General features: G+C 45.4%; 1 protein-coding gene across 2 annotated transcripts in view; it reads left to right on the forward strand.

The window, feature by feature from the left end:
* Positions 1–9,700: 9,700 nt before the first annotated feature.
* The window catches only part of CMTM8 (CKLF like MARVEL transmembrane domain containing 8), a 131,392-nt gene continuing 124,086 nt past the window's right edge, over positions 9,701–17,006 (forward strand). Inside the window, exon 1 of one of the 2 annotated variants that reach the window (XM_004033797.5) lies at positions 9,701–10,378. In XM_004033797.5, coding sequence (XP_004033845.1) covers positions 10,232–10,378 — 147 coding nt within the window. In that variant the 5' untranslated portion in view covers positions 9,701–10,231. The remainder of the gene's footprint in view (positions 10,379–17,006) is intronic. The other variant, XM_055383351.2, reaches the window with a different exon arrangement.

Consider the following 17,006-nt stretch of genomic DNA (forward strand, 5'->3'; position numbering starts at 1 on the left):
CTCATGCCAGCAATCCTAGTGCTTTGGGAGGCTGACGCAGGAGGAGCACTTGAGGCCAGTAATTTGAGGCCATCCTGGGTGACATAGTAAGACCCTGTCTCTACAAAAAACAAACAAAAAATTTTAATTAGCTGGGCATGGTGGCGCATGCCTGTGGTCCTAGCTGCTTGGGAGGCTGATGTGGAAGGATTGCTTAAGCCCAGCAGGTCCAGGCTACAGTGAGCTATGATTGCACCACTGCAATCTAGCCTGAGCAACAAAGTGAGACTCTGTTTCAAACAAAAACAAAACACAGCCAGGCGTGGTGGCTCACACCTGTAATCCCAGCACTTTTGGAGGCTGAGGAGGGTGGATCACCTGAGGTCAGGAGTTTGAAAGCAGCCTGACCAATGTGGTGAAACCCTGTCTCCACTAAAAATACAAAAATTAGCCAGGCTTGGTGGCACATGCCTGTAATCCCAGCTACTTGGGAGGCTGAGGCAGGAGAATCACTTGAATCCAGAAGCAGAGGTTGCAGTGAGCTGAGATCCCGCCATTGCCCACCAGCCTGGGCAACAAGAGTGAAACTCTGTCTCAAAAAAAACAAAACAAACCAAAAAACCCTACATAGAACTCCTCCTTGTGTGATAAAGCGAATGTGCACCATTCCTAGAGATTGAGAGAAGAAAAATAATAACAATATGTGAGGCTCAGTGCCCAGCTGGATCTCACCTGTCCACAATGCCATATTTGGAGGCCTCATAATATTCTGACTTTATGAAAAGTACCACGTTTTTTAACCCCATTCTCTCTCCAGATCTTGTTGAATGTTTACCATCTGCCAGGCACTAGGCTAGGTGTCCATGGTGAATTCTCTTCTCTCTGGCAGTGCCATCATGCTCTGAAGGTTGTGAAGGCCTTCACAGGCAAGGCATCAGGACTCACCACTGTGATAGCGCAGCTCCCATGAAGGCATCCCCTGCTCCTTCCCCACCAGCCTCCACCCTCCGAATGTGTCAGGAGATCTAACTGGCTTTTCTGGTTACAGATTCACCACGTCAAGGGAGGGGAGGAACAGTTTGTCATGCAGTCATACACCTAATGCTAACATTACTTCAGCTTGTGCAATGGAGGCCTTGCTACCCCGGCCCAAAGCCTCTCCCCCAACTCCCAAAGCAACCACAGGCTGGGCCCAAAGGACCAGTTACTTACCTTCCAGCAAAGTGGATTTGAACATGGAAATTAAAAAACAAAGGAGTGATTCTTGGCATTATAAAAGATAGGCAATAGAATTTCCAGAAAAACCTTGTAATACATTTTACCTTTTATTTGCCAGTAACTCTTCAAGAATGCATACTTAAATATATCTTTTGTACAAAGTTGATGTTTTGTTGATGTTACTTGGTGGTGACTCTTTAGATAAAGACCCTAGCCACCTTTAAATTTCTCAGCTCCATCTTGTCTCCTCAAATAGTTTACTGTCCATAAACAAACACTTAAATGTTTGTTGGCTCCTTTGGCTCAGAAGAGCCCTCCAATTAATTCTTTCTACAGCAAAAGAACTTGGTAAGCAAATAACTACTCCATAAACTGCTTGCCTAATGAGTTCCTTTCGGAGAGTCTTCTGGTGAGGCATGTTTTGGGTGTAATTACTCTGTTTTGTTTTTTTTGTTTTTTGTTTTTGAGACAGGGTCTCCCTCTGTCACCAGGGAGTGCAGTAGTGAGACTGTGGCTCACTGCAACCTCAACCTCCCAGGCTCAAGCGATTCTCCTGCCTCAGCCTCCTGAGTAGCTGGAACTACAGGTATGTGCCACCATGTCCGGCTAATTTTGGGGGGTTTTTTTGTTTTTGTAAAGATGGGGGGGTTTCACCATGTTGTCCAAGCTGGTCTCAAACTCCTGGGCTCAAGCGATCAGCCCACCTCAGCCTCCCAAAGTGCTGAGAGTATAGGCATTAGATGCCATGCCTCATCTGCTGTCCAGTTTTTTGATGTGCTTCTGACTTCAATTTGCAACTATCGTGGCACTTCTTTAGAGGTTGTCAGCTTTGGATGGAGAGGTTCCTGCTCCTCCTTGGGCAGAAAAAGACGTTAGCTTTAGGACCTTCATATTCACCTTTTCCAAGAACTTTTAAGGGGGCCTAGAATTTTTGTGAGTAAAATACAAATAAAGCCTGTAGGTTTTGGCCCATGGATTTTCGACAAGGTGCTATTAACATGCACAAGGTATTTTTAGCAGCCACTGCCTTGCAATTTCCCATCATTCCACAGAACTCCTAGAGCAGCTCCTCCAAACTCAGATGATCTTTTCTCTAAAACCAATGTCCATCTCACTTGGGCTTCATCCTCAAACACAGTCATTCATGGGTTTCCATCTGCTTGTCATTTATGCTGTTTCTTCTTTGAATGGGCCCCTTCAAGACATGTTTCAGGTAAACGTGCCCTTTCTTCAATAAACCTCAGTTATTTTCTGCTCTGCAACCTGATTGGGGTTAACTAAGCCACCCTACAAAGGACAAAGTTAACTGTGTGTATCCACCCACCCCCACCCCATCCTCTAGTCCTCTTACTGATTTTTGTGGAAAAATGTATGTGTGTATACATTTAAATATATATAAAAATTTAAATTTTCTACTGATTTGTCACAGTAATTGCTAAAAAAAAAGTAAAAAGTCTGAAGACCAGGAAAAGACTCAAGTATTTCACCCTTCTAAGATTATACACACACACACACACACACACACACACACATATATATATACACACACACACATACCCTGTGCCCTTTCCCTATCTGGAACAGGATGTGAGTATGGTTTGACCTCAAGCTTCATAAATGCTCATTCATGGAATTTCTCCACATCTTGCCCTTTGCCAAGTACAATTTACTGAACATTTATTGAAGGAATGGAGAGGGAACAGGGATGACCCATTGTCTCCTATGCTGCGGGGGTAGAGGGTTGAAACTCCCTCTAGCTGCATTTCTCAGCAAACACACTGGTCATAATGCATCTTGTTGGGACAGGTTGTGTCCCTCTTTCTAGAATTTCCTCCCCTGTCCCCTTGTTCTTTCCTTAGCTAACTTTGAATGGCCCTTGAAAATAGTTTAAATGGCTGCTCCTTGAGGAAACTGCCTAAGACCCAGGCTGACCTCACCATCCTCCCCTTACATGGGGGTGGCCCTGGGCCCACCTGTGGCCTGGCAGGGGTCCCACCCATCACTGATGTACTGGTCTTTCTCATTCACTTGATGACCTATTCATTAAGGGAAGGGCTAGTGTCTTATTGAGTTGTGTATTTTAATAGTGAGTGGCATATTAGATAAATAAATGTTGAGCCAATGGATGCAGCAAAGAACTTTGAGAAATCCATCTTTCTCATCAAGGTCAAGACTCCTAAGAATATTTTTTTAAAGAGACAGGGTCTTGCTCTGTTTCCCAGGCTGGAGTGCAATGCCACAATCACGGCTCACTGCAGTCTCAACCTCCTGGGCTAGATCCTCCCACCTCAGCCTCCCAAGTGAGTAGCTGGGACTACAGGTATGCACCACCACATCCAGCTAATTTTTGTATTTTCTGTAGAGACAGGGTTTCACCATGTTGCCTAGACTGGTCTTGAACTCCTGGGTTCAAGCAATCCGCCCACCTCGGCTTCCCAAAGTGCTGGCGTTACAGGCATGAGCCACTGCCCCAACACAGAAAAATTTTTTTTAAAATCAGTTACCTAATAAAATTATTCAAAGAGTTAAGATAGTGCTTGGCACAAAATAGGCCAACAATAAATTAGTTATTATTACATCTTCTAAGAATGCCTACTTCTAAATAAGTTAATTCTTAACATCCCTCCATAGTCTCCCAATCTGAAACTTCCCTGGTTCAGAAAGCCCTCTTCTGCCATTAGCAGCATCCCATTTGTTTCACGTTTTATTCACCACTCTTCTAAATATTTCCTCCAGCTACTCTGCTCTTAAGCGTCACCCTCTTCACCCAAATTTTGTGTCCTCTGAGGCCTCTGGAGGGCCTTGCAGGGAGGTGGGAGTCTGAGGCAGCTGGAGAGAGAAGAGAAAGTCTTCTTGCTTTGCCTGAATCAGAAGGCATCAACTGATGGTTCTCAGATATGTTTGTTTGGCCCACAAAGGCAACACACTGTGTTTGAAAATAAAGGATACTAGCTGCCAATATTAATTAATAAAAATTGGGATTTCTGTCAACACTAGGCCCAAATTCTTACAAGGCAATAATCAGGTGGGGCAGAAACTGAGATGGCCCCTTTCGAGCATTCGTGCTCCTATTCGCCACAAACCCCCCTGCGCCCACCCCAACTCCCTATTCTGCCCCAGCTGAGTTCAAAGTTGGGGCTGATTTCATGACATTCACAGTTTCTCCAAGTGTTATTTTCCTCATAGGAAGAGGAAAGTGAAATATTTCTTGTCCCTATGTCTCAAACTAAAGAAAAAAATGAGAGTGAGACCCAGGAGGTCATATGTTTTGAGAAAAATAAAGTGAATGTACTCTTTGCGTAAGTGAAGAATTTGATACAAAGTTAATATGTAAGCCCAAATGTGTCTGGTTCAGAAGAATACAATTCAAGAGGCCATTCTGAAAACAATCTGGCCCAATTCACTTATTTTCTTACCTTATATGCCTAACCCTGTTGTCATTTGGGCTTAAAACCTCGGTCAAATTGACAGAGCCTCTTGGAACTCAAACCCACCCAAGATCCAAAAGTTCATTACTGAATGGATTTAGGTTCCATCTCTTCCTATTTTCAAATTGAAGATGGACTAGGCTGACTGGTGGCTTTGGGGACTGGAGTGGGAAGAACACTCTTACTTCTCAGCCAAGCTCCTGTTTTCTTTCGCTATAAGACAGGTATTAATAGCAAGATGAAGGGAGGCAGGACGTTCTAAGATGGATAAACCACAGAATCCAATGTGCCTGGAGAGTGTGAACTACTGCTTGGATTAGACAGCTCTATTTTTAATCAATCATAAGTAATTATTTTTATTTTCTTAACTTTTCTTTTTGAAACAATTTCAGTCTTTAAAAAGTTGCAAAAATAGGCCGGGCATGGTGACTCACACCTGTAATCCTAGCACTTCGGGAGGCCAAGGCGGGCGGATTGCCTGAGCTCAGGAGTTCAAGACCAGCCTGGGCAACACGGTGAAACCCCATCTCTACTGAAAATACAAAAAATTAGCCGGGCATGGTGGCGGGAGCCTGTAGTCCCAGCTACTCGGGAGGCTGAGGCAGGAGAGTTACTTGAACCCAGGAGGTGGAGGTTGCAGCCTGGGCAACAGAGCGAGACTCCATCTCCAAAAAAAAAAGTTGTGAAAATAGTAAAAAGATTTTATATAAGCTTTTACTGATACTCAAAATGTTAACACTTATTTGAGTATAAGAATCAAAATCACGAAATTAACACTAATACAATGTCATTGTATCAATGTAACACTGATACAATGTTTATCTGATCTACACAATTTATTCTAATTTCACCAATTGTCCCACTATTGTTCTTTTTCCAGCCCAGGCTCTAATCCAGGATGTCACATTGCATTTCATTGTCAGGTCTCCTTAGTCTCTTTTAGTATGGAACAGTTCCTTAGTGTTTGTCTTTCATGAACTTGACACTTAATAAACTGTCCCTCAATTTCAGTCTGTCTGCTCCCTCCTCATGATTAAATTCAGGTTATGCATTTGGTAAGAATATCACAGAAGTGATGTTGTATCCATCTCACTACATCATATTAGGAGGTACATAATGTCTGGTGATATCCCAAAGGTTTCTCCACTGTACAGTTATGAATTTCAAAGGGAGAATAGTATCTTCTGAAGACTTTGAAATGATATATCTTTTTGTTATTTTGTTACTTCTATTTTTTAAGAGATGATGTAAATATCCTTTTTCTCATCACACTTTCACCCACTAATTTTAACATTCATTGATGATTCTTGCATGAAACTACCATAATTTAAAACTAGAATAACAGTGAAGAGAAACATAAACCTATGAAAATTACCTAAAAAATGGGAATGTCCCTTGATCCTCTCTTTCTCAGAGAGCAGGTGGAAGTCATAAGCTGTCCATTTATTTCTTTCAATTATTAATGAGTCCTGGGCTTCCATTGAATGGCCTGGGCCCTACAGACCTTTGAGAGTGCTGTGTCTTATAACTTTGGCTGGTTGAGTAATATGGCCTTGTGGCATCCATATTTTAGACTCTGCATAAACCCTTAACCCTACACTCCATGCTATCAGATCTTAGATTTTTCTGTACTAATTTGCACAGGACCTGCTCATCCTGGCACATGTGGTATCACTTGGGCTGTACCTGTTTCCATTTTCTTCTCCATTTTTACAAATCAAATACTTCCCACAAGTCTCAGCTTGAAGCTGTCTTCTGCGTTAAGTCATTATGGGAGCACAGGGCTTAGCTTTTCTTTTGACATTTTTCTGCACTTAAGAATGAAGCTTGGAGCCAGCATGGTGGCTCATGCCTGTAATCCCAGCACTTTGGGAGGCTGAGGTGGGAAGATCACTTGAGTTTAGGAATTTGAGACCAGCCTGGGCAACTAAGTGAGACCTCACCTCTACAAAGGATAAAAAACAAATTAGCTGGATGTAGTTGTGCCTGCCTGTAGTCCCAGCTACTCAGGTGGCTGAGTCGGGAGGATTGCTTAAGCCTAGGAGGTCAAGGCTGCAGTGAGCTGTGACTATGCCACTGCACTCCAGCCTGGGTGACAGAACAAGACCCTGTCTCAAAAAAAAAAAAAAAAGTTTGGGCCTCAGCATTTGTTCAGTACCTCCTATAGCAGGGGGCAGACAAGGAAGGGTAATTCATGTATCTTGAGAAGTTGTAAAAGAAGTGCATGAAGTCAATGAATTCTAAAACAAAAAAGAAAATAACAACAGCTCATGGAAATCCAAAGAAACCACAGAAAAGGTGGCATTTAAAATGGGCCATGAAGACCGCAGATTGTGAGCTGTGTGTGAAGGTGGGAGGCTTTGTAGGCTAAGAGAAAAGCTGGCTATAGGCATAAAGTGGTCACACTTACAGAGATATATGCAAAGTGTATCTGGGGCTGAAACAGTATGCATTCTAGAGTGGTTGAGAAAAGGGATCAGAAGAGATAGGCTGAATATCTTATATAGGCCCTTATGCTGTGCACAGTGGTACCTTAGTCTGGGGTTTCAGGACAATAATTCTTGCAGGAAGATGGAAGGTGGACTGGATAAGGGTGTTATTGGAAGAATGGGCACCAATCAGTAGAGTTTCAGGTGGAAGATAATCACCCAAATGGAGGCAGCAGTTGGAAAGGGGCAGCTAGTTTTCAAGTAAGCAGTGTATAATTTTTTCTCTGTAATTCTGAAATCCCAAAAGCTGAAAACCAAAATTTTTTTCCTGAGCTTTCAGAAAACATATTTAGTAGAAAAACATAACCTAAACAGATGTGAAGCTATTTATTGTCTTTATCTCACCTAGATTAAAAGACAGCCACAATTCTTTACTGCTCCTCCCATCCACAGGTGGTATGTGTTTCCCCTCTGCATGACTCTGCCTGGCCTTGTCATTCATTGGCTTAGACCAATAGAATGTGGTGGAAATGAGTCCGTGTAGCCTTCAGGGCTGGGCCTTAAGAGATCTACTTCTGCATTTGCCCCTCTTAGAAAGTCTCTTCCAGTAGCCAGCTGCCAGGTAGAAGTCCAACCACCATGAGCTTATCATACTGTTAGAAAGCCCAAGTTGCACGGAGAGAGAGGCAAGTTGAAAGGGCACTGAAATGCTCAAATGGGAATGAAGACTTTTTGGACTTTCTGGCCCTGCCAAGTCACCAATTGAAAGCAGCTGAGTAAATGACTCCAATCACACCATGCAAAGCAGAAGAACCTGCCAGCCAAGCCCTTCCCAAATTCCTGACACAACAGATTTCTGAGCAAATAAAATGGTGATTTTAAGCCACTAATATTTTGTGAACATTTATTACACTGCAGTAGATAATCCAAGCATATACTTATGTCATTCATGATTTTCCTTGCAGAAAATTAGTATATTAGAGTGTCACCCCAGACCTTACCAAAGGTATTATGTAATATATGGTACATGCACATTTTACCTTTCTAAATTGAAAAACAAAATCTGAATTTAGAAATTCATCTGACCCCAGGAATTTTAAGAGAGGATTGTCCTTTGTTAATATTATGGAAATAGAGTTGTCTAGACTCCGTCTTTTACTTTCACTAAATGTCATGCATAATGCTTGAGTCTCCTCCAGCCATTTCATGTATGTATCTCTTATTTCCCCAAACTCATTAACAGTTTCTCTAAAGCAGCAGCTAACTTCAGCACGCATCAGTGTCTTTTGGAGGGCTTGTTCAAACACAGCTTCCTGGCTCCACCCTCAGAGTTTCTGATTCAGCGGGTCTGGGGGTGGGGCTTGAGACCTTGCATTTTTGATAAGTTCCCAGGGAACTTACCTGCTGTTGGTCCAAGGACCACTTTGAGAACTACTGCTCCAGGGAAAAGTGCTATATTTTAAATTTTAAGAATTTACCCACCAGCCCAAGGTGCTTACCAAATGCACATGGATGGAATTTCTCCAAATCTACATCTTTGCCATGTTTTTGAAGCCTTAACTTTTACTCCTGGAGGTCTTCCTGGCTAGGCCCTAGACTTAAAAGACACTAATTCCTTGTTTTATTTTATTAGATTGTCGTTTTTGCTTTCTTCTCAGCATACTTGATAAGACACTGTGAAGAAAATGTCCCTTCTGATCTCGTTTTTAACCTGTCTTGGAACAGATCAGCAGAAATGCCTTCACTGTGAATCAAAGATACCCTCGATTTATAGCCAAAGATTATTTCCTTTTCTTTTGGTGGCTTCCAGATAAAATGTTTCTCGCTACCCTTTCACAAAATAGAAGGAGGGACCAAGCGGAAGATAATCTTTTTGTTCAGAGGTCCATCTGTCAAAGCCTGCATTTTAGAGACGGCATTACTGAGGTCCAAAAACTAGAGCCACTCGCTCTGGGTCATACAGCCGACAAACGCAAGCAGCCGAGCTCAGTTCTTCCCTGACCCTGTTATAAACTGCCTCACTAAATGAGGACCCCCATCCCCTTCCCATGCCAGGAAAGCACAGCTCATTTGTCCTAAAGTTAACATTACACAAATCACACCCCTTCAAGCCTTCTTGAAACATTTTTTTTCCCCGAGGGTGACGGGACGATTACGCTGATTCATCCTGGCCAGGGACCCCAAACATCTCCCCTCCTCCGGCCCAGGCGCCGTCACCCAGGCTCCACCGGTCCGCGGGACAGAGCCGCGGAGAGCGCCTGGAAGCGTCGCGCCCTCAAAGCCAAGCGATTAAGTTGGTTCCTCAAATTGTTCCCGACAGGAGGGGCAGGAAATAACACCGGGCTCTGGCGGCGGCCGCAGCAGGAGGGGGAGAAGCGCGGGCCGTCTCCCGGGCAGTGCTGGCGGCCTCTCATCGATCTCGGGTCTAAGGTCCGGCCGGGTCATCATTCCTGCCATTTCCCCAGCATTCGAGGTACCACATCACCCCCTGCCTCGGTCGTCGCTCAGTCATTCCCTCCGCGCCGAGTCCTGGAGCGGCGGAGTCCCTGGAGGCCTGGGTTTCCTTAAGGGGCCCCAATGCCCGCAGCCCCCGACCCGCCCAGGTGGAAGGAAACAGGCTGCGGGCCTGGGCCAGGCGGGGCCTGACAGAGGCAAAGGCCGGGAGGGGGAGCGGAAGACGGCCAGAAGGACCCCTGCGCCCTCTTCTCCGCGCCGCCCGCCAGGCTGCCAACCCAGCCACCCTGGGTGCGACGCGGCGCCTTCTCCGCCGCTGGGAGTCGGGCAACAGGTGAAGAGGGCGGGCGTCCGCGGCGCCTCCGCGGGGCGGTCCCTCTCCTGCCCGCCTCCCGCCCGCCCCTCTCCACGCCCCCTCCCCTCCTCCGGTCCTCCACCGCCTTCCCCGGCTGCCCGGCAGCCTCCCCTCGCTCGCTCTCCTCTTCCTCTAGGGCCCCAGCGCAGCTCGGGAGCCCGCGCACCGAGGCGCTAGGGGCGCCGCGCACTCGAGGGACACCCGCCGCGCCTGGACAGCCCCCGGCAGGCGCCCCCCTCGCACCTCCTGCCCCGCGCGGGCCGCGCTCCCCTCCCCCGCGCCTGTGTCCCCAGGGCGCAGGGCCGCGCGTCCAGCCCCAGACCCGCCGGGGGTCCCTGGGGACGCGCCAGCCCGGCAGTGGCTCGACGATGGAGGAGCCGCAGCGCGCCCGCTCGCACACAGTCACCACCACCGCCAGCTCCTTCGCAGAGAACTTCTCCACCAGCAGCAGCAGCTTCGCCTACGACCGGGAGTTCCTCCGCACCCTGCCCGGCCTCCTCATCGTGGCCGAGATCGTGAGTGCCGACGGGCCGGGGGTGGCGGGGGGCTCAGCTGGACCCCGGCGCGTGCTTCCGCCGTGCTTCTCGGGATGGAGCCTGCTCAGATCTTCCCGCGGGCTTTAGGGAACAGTTTTTGCTCAGCCTCGCCTTCTTCCCAAAGTGCAAGACTCTAAACAAGGTCCAAGAAACTCGGGCTGTCCTGGGAAGAAAGGGTTGTGATCCTCAGGATGTCTTGCTGTGGGAGAGATTCAGCTTGTTGGGTCCTCTCGGTGGCGGCGGCAGATCCTGGGAGAGGAAGCTTGGCTTAGTGGCTATTGAGTTTGTGTTGAGTGTCAGAGACACCTGGTGCCTTTCTCACCTGATCTCCACGTGGATGGCCTCCTCCCTGAAAATAAAGCTTCCTAAGATCAGGGGAAGAGGAAAGGGCTTCTTTCTTTTCCTAATTATCTCCCTGGTAGTAACATTGAGGTGAGTCAGGAAAATTTTACTGAATAAAATCTGAGTGCCATAACCTATTTTAGGACCAAAGAGGTCTTTTGCATGGTGCTGTGCACATCCTGGTTTAGGCTCAGAACATTCCTGGGAAGGAGGCAGGGCATGGGCGTTCTTCTCTTCATTGGAGGGCATAGAGGCTGAAAACTCACGTGATCTTCCCAGAAGTCCCAGCCAGTCCTTCATAGCTGAGAAAGGACTGGAGTCCTGTCAGCAGCTAGAGGTGGTCACTGTTTGAGTCTTCTTCGTGTACCAGGATCTTGTCAAGCCCTTTAGATGTCCTCATACCCTCGTGTAATCCAACGACCACCCTCCCCTGTGAAGGCCTAGAGAGGGGACGTAAATCACACCGGTGGATGGTGAAGCATGGATTCAAACCCAGGCCTGCCTTTCTGCAGGGCCGTGCTCATAACTGCAAGCAGTTGAGACAGCTTCCAGCTGCCCCAGCAGTGCCCCTCTGTCATCTCTCACAGACTTTTGTTAAATATTTGGGAATTGAAATCGAGCCTATGTGGGAGTTAGAGAATGGGCACACCATCATGGTGCAGAAGTGACTGAAGACCTGGGCGGTTCCTTTGAGAAACCTGAAGTAAATCTTGTGTACCTCAAGTAGCTTGCTTGCTCCCCCAGTCTCAGATACCACCCGGACCTGCTCTATGAGGCCCCTGGTGGTCATAATGCACATAAGGTATGAGAAGTGTTGGCTTAGCTCCTCTCCCAGCTGGTTCCCTCAGCGAGTATTGAGGACTTCAGGAGACTCAAAAGCTGAAGGTATTGGAATCGCTTTGCAGGGCCTGGCTTTTAGGAGTTCAACAAATATTTGCTGTGCAAATGAAGGAGTTGGCAGGCTCCTCTGCTTCAGCAGCGCAAACAAAAGCTAAAATGACGGAGATGGGCCTTCTACCTTGGGGTGGATTTGGGCCAGGCATGAAGTATAACGCCTTTGGGTTTTTTTCTGATTTATTATCAATATGCTGTGTGTACTGCGCTTTTTCAGGAAATACAAAAGTGAAAGAAATGTAAATGGCCCACAATCCCATTACTAGAAATAATCACTGTTGACATGTTAGCATGTATCCTTTTAGATTTCATTAAGCGTTTTGAAAAAGATGGGAAAACATGTAAGCAAAATCACCCTTATTACTACTATAGTTTTTATTTTTGACAGAGCTAATTATGCACCTTTTTTGTTTGTTTTGTTTTGTTTTGAGACAGGGTTTTGCTCTGTCTCCCAGGCTGAGGTGCAGTGGCACCATCATGGTTCACTGCCGCCTTGACCTCTTGGGCTCAAGCGATCTTCCCATCTCAGCCTCCCAAGTAGCTGAGACCACAGGCATGCACCAACACACTTGGATAATTTTTAATTTTTTTCTAGGGACGGGGTCTCTCTGTGTTGCCCAGGCTGCTCTGAAACTCCTAGGCTCAAGCAATCCTCCTGCCTTGGCCTCCTAAGGTGCTGGGATTGTAGGCATGAACCACTGTGCCCCACCTTATGCACATATTTTAACGATTCGGTCCTACAGGCAGAAATATAAGTTTCTCCCAGTGTCTTCATCTCTTTGAGCTCTAAACAACGTGTTTATAATGCTGTTTATTGGTGTTCCCTCACCCGCCCAGTCGTAGACATTATCCGTTGCCTTTCTACTCTGAAAGATGAGGCTTTAGCTGGGATGCCCTCTTCCCTGCCTCCAATTATACATACCCTCTTCCTGTCTCCCAATATAGGTCCAAACACTTCTGATGGTTCAACTTAGGAATTTTCAGCTTTACAGATGTTGTAAAAGCAGTATGCATTCAGTAGAAATCATACTTCGAATTTTGAATTTTGGTCTTTTCGCAGGCTAGTGATATTCGGTAGATATTTTTTCATGATGCTGGTCAGCTCTCAGCCACCCACGCCATCACCAGCGCAAACCACCCATCCTCTCCAGCATGCTGTGCTGCTGGGTGATTCTGCCAGCTGTAGGCTAACCTAAGTGTTCTGAGCACGTTTAAGATAGGCTAGGCTCAGCTATGATGTTTGGTAGGCTAGGGGTATTAAATGCATTTTTGACTTCGGGTACTTTCCACTTAGGATGGGTTTATCAGGATGTAACCTCATTGTTAAGTCAAGGGGCATCTGTATAGTCTTCAGGTGATTTGGGTTAGATCAGCAGCCAGTGTTGACCTATGACACTGTAAATACCACTTACAACTGACCCACTGAGTAGACTATGAATGCTTTTCCTTTCCTGCCCAATTTCTTGTTTGCCCTGGTGTTAGTAATTCTCTTTTCTCATTTCATAATTTCTCCAGATATTTAGTCACTAATTTAACCCTAGTTGTTTAAGTCTCCTATCAAGAAGCTGAGAGACATCGGGTATTCTGTCAGAATCGTCTTCATGACTGGCCTCTCTGGGAGCCTCTGGCCTGGTGGCCTGCACACAGCTGGCCAACTGGGCTCTCCTGCACCATCACTCTGAAGATTCTCTTCCTTTCTTTCCTGGGTTGGATTCTCTGCTTCCCATGTCCAGTGTCCTCTGTCTTGCTTTGCTCCCACTGGGGGGACACAGAGCCTCTTGTAGTTTTCTAAGAAAGCATGCATGTGGAAATGGAAATTTGCACCTTTCAGAATAGCTTGATTCTGTACACAATACCTAGTTCAACTAGGTAGGGAGTGTTAGACTGAAAATGTTTTTCTTCAGAATTTAAAATGTGTTATTTTATTGTCCTTTAGCTATTCTGATTTAATTTTGTTTTGTTTTGTTTTGTTTGAGACAGTGTCTTACTCTGTCACCAGGCTGGAATGCAATGGTATGATCACAGTGCAACCTACCCCTCCTGGGCTCAAGTGATCCTCCCACCTCAGCCTCCCAAGCAGCTGTGACCACAGGCATGGGCCACCATGCCTGGCGGATGATTTTTTTGTATTTTTTGTAGAGACAGGGTTTCGCCATGTTGCTCAGGCTGGTCTCGAACTCCTGAACTCAAGTGATCTGCCCACCTCGGCCTCCCAAAGTGCTGGGATTATAGGCATGGGCCACTGCACCTGGCTGTAAAAATTTTTATTTCAATTATTTATCTCCCTCTACCCCCCGACTTCTGGAAATGTGTTGAACCTTCTTTTTCCCAGAGATCTAAAATATCACAATGATGTGCCTTCATATGAGTGTGTTTTCTCCCAGTGTACTGGGCACCTGGTGTGTTCTCTCAAATAAGGAAAATTCACGTAAGTTTCAGGAGACTCCTCCCCATTTTTACAAAGGTATTTTAGTAAACAAAATACAATTTTTTTTTTTTTTTTGAGACAGAGTCTGGTTCCGTTGCCCAGGCTGGAGTGCAGTGGGTCTCATAATGTCACTCAGGCTGGAATTGCAGTAGTGCAATCCCAGCTCACTGCAACCTCTGCCTCCTGGGTTCAAGCAATTCTGGTGCCTTAGCCTCCCAAGTAGCTGGGATTATAGGCGTGCACCACCACACCTACCTAATTTTTGTATTTTTCATAGAGACAGGGTTTCGCCATGTTGGCTGGGCTGGTCTCAAATTCCTGACCTCAAGTGATCCACCTGTCTCAGCCTCCCAAAGTGCTGGGATTACAGGTGTGAGCCACCTCACCTAACCAAAATAAAATGATAGCTGTCTTAAAAGTTTATAAAAATAAACATTTATACATTGTTGGTCAGGCATGGTGGTTCACACCTGCAGTCCCAGCACTTTGGGAGGCTGAGGCCGGCAGATTGCCTGAGCCCAGGAGTTTGAGACCAGCCCAGCCAACATGGCGAAACCCCATCTCTACTGAAAATACAAAAATTGGCCCAGCATGGTGGTGGGCATCTGTAGTCTCAGCTACTTGGAAGGCTGAGGCGGAAGGATCATTTGACCCCAGGAGGTCGAGGTTGCAGTGAGCTGGGATTGCACCACTGCATTCCAACCTGGGTAACATTGTGAGACCCTGTCTCAAAAAAAAAAATCACATTCTTTTAAAAGTATAGGTTGGGAGTGTATCCTCGGACACATTTTTGGATAACTGTCTTCTCTTCTCAGCTGCAGTCCACTCAGACTGACTTTTACATTGCGGATTCAGGAAGGCAGTACAGCTCACTGTGGTTGAATGCATTTGACCTGTGTTCAGTTTCTGGTTCTGCTCTTCACCATGTACAGTGTGAGCCATTCTTTCAATTCGAAAGTATCTCATAGAGTTGTCAGGACCCAAACAACACAGCTGTGCATGAAATGCTTAGCAGAATACCCTGGATTACTCTTCAGTTATCTCCTTCTCTCATTGATGCCTCTCTTCAGCTTCCAGTTTTGCTGTTTTGCTTCCAGCCTTTTCCTTTGGTATATTTTAACTCCAGCAAATGCCAGACGGAGAATTAATGGTTTCTCTGCCAAGATATTATAGCAGCAGGGATGAGTATTCAAGCATCTTCCAGTTCATGGTAGACCAATTTTGAATTCACTCCTGATCAACATAGCTGCCCCCCGCCCTGCCCCAGACAAGTACGTGAGGAGAGGGAGCTGTGGAAGGTCAGGTTCAGGGAGCTAGAAGGTTTGATAGTTTCTGGCTGCAGAACCACCTGCACTTGCCCTGCACACAAACCAAGACCTTACCTAAGGAGTTTTTTTGAGACAGAGTCTCACTATGTCACCCAGGCTGGAGAGTGCAGTGGCACAGTCATAGCTCACTGCAACCTGGAACTCCTGGGCTCGAACAATCCTCCCGCCACAGTCTCCTGAGGAACTGGGATTACAGACATGCACCGCCAATTCCCAGCTAATTTTTTGTTTAGAAACGGGGGTCTCACTGTGTTGCCTAGGCTAGCCTTGAGCTCCTGGCCTCAAGCAGTTCTCCTCCTTAGGCCTCCAAAAACACTGGGATTGCAGGCATGAGCCGTTGCGGCCAGAAGATTTTTGTTTAATTCGAATTTTCTCTTTCCATGTTCTCAGTTCTTTCTAAAACTCCTTTTATACTTTTTTCTTTGCATATATTTTCTCATGATTTTTTTCTAACTGATCTGTGATGTGCTGTTTGCTTTTACTATGCTGTGAACATTTTTCAGGGTCTTGGATCTTTTGAATTATTACCGTTTTCTGTCGTAAAGAAGTACCATACCTGGTTTCCCCAGTTTTCTATTTTAAAACTAATGTGTTTCTAGGGTTTACTAGCATAACCAGTGCTGTAGCAATCTTTTTCTTTGTCTGTCTTTCCACATTTGTCCGGTGCTTTTCTTGAGGAAAAGTTCCTTGAGGTAGAATTGTTGGGCTAAAGGGTATATAAATCTAAGGGTTTTGTGACATAGTCTGAAGTTATCTTCCCCAAAGTTCTACTGGTTGAAACTGTCATCAGTAGTATGAGCCTTTTAAACTAAAAATACTTTTTAAAAATTCCAAATGTTAATGATCACCTTAAATAACGTACTGTGTTTTATTGATTATAATGGGTAGTTTTTGTTCATGTTTTAATATCTGAATCAGGATACTGCTTATAATTGATGGTTTCTTGGATGTCATGAAATATGGACCCATTGATTCTTTATCTGGGGATACAGGAATGTGTTTGTTTCAAACCTTTGCAATCCCATTCCTGAGACTAAGATATACCTACCCCCAGAAAAATGCTACTTTCTGCCTTGTGAAAACAAAATACTGAGACAAAGAATTACTAAGAACCTGACTTCCTGCCTGAACCTGGGGAAATGAAATTATGCAGAGAACAAAACAGTGTTTTTTCAAATCACTTGTCAAAATCGCTTGCTCTGGCTTTGGGGGTGAGTGGTAGTAGCTGTACCTATTAAAACACTCAAGGCTGTGCCAATGTAACATCATGTGGAAACCAAATCATGGTAGTTTCCTTCCTTTTAAAGTTTTATAACAAGCTAGAAGCAATCCAGTACTTGACCTGTGAATTGTAGGATGCTGTGATCTCATAACTATTACAAGTACTTGAAGAATGAAAGTGATTTGTAAGAATCTTAGTAAATTGTGCCCTTCCTGTTATTGATGACTTCGAAATGAATTATAGTATCCATGTAATAATGTTAGGTCACCTTTTATTTATTTACTGTCTTGAGCAAACTTAGTTGGGGAAGGATAAATAGGGTTTACTGAGAGTTGGAATTTTAATTATTCTGTTGCCCTGTTGAGTTCCTTTAAAAAATAGTGAACATAGTTT

Source organism: Gorilla gorilla, chromosome 2 (assembly GCF_029281585.2).
Source record: "Gorilla gorilla gorilla isolate KB3781 chromosome 2, NHGRI_mGorGor1-v2.1_pri, whole genome shotgun sequence".
Classification (NCBI taxonomy): domain Eukaryota; kingdom Metazoa; phylum Chordata; class Mammalia; order Primates; family Hominidae; genus Gorilla; species Gorilla gorilla.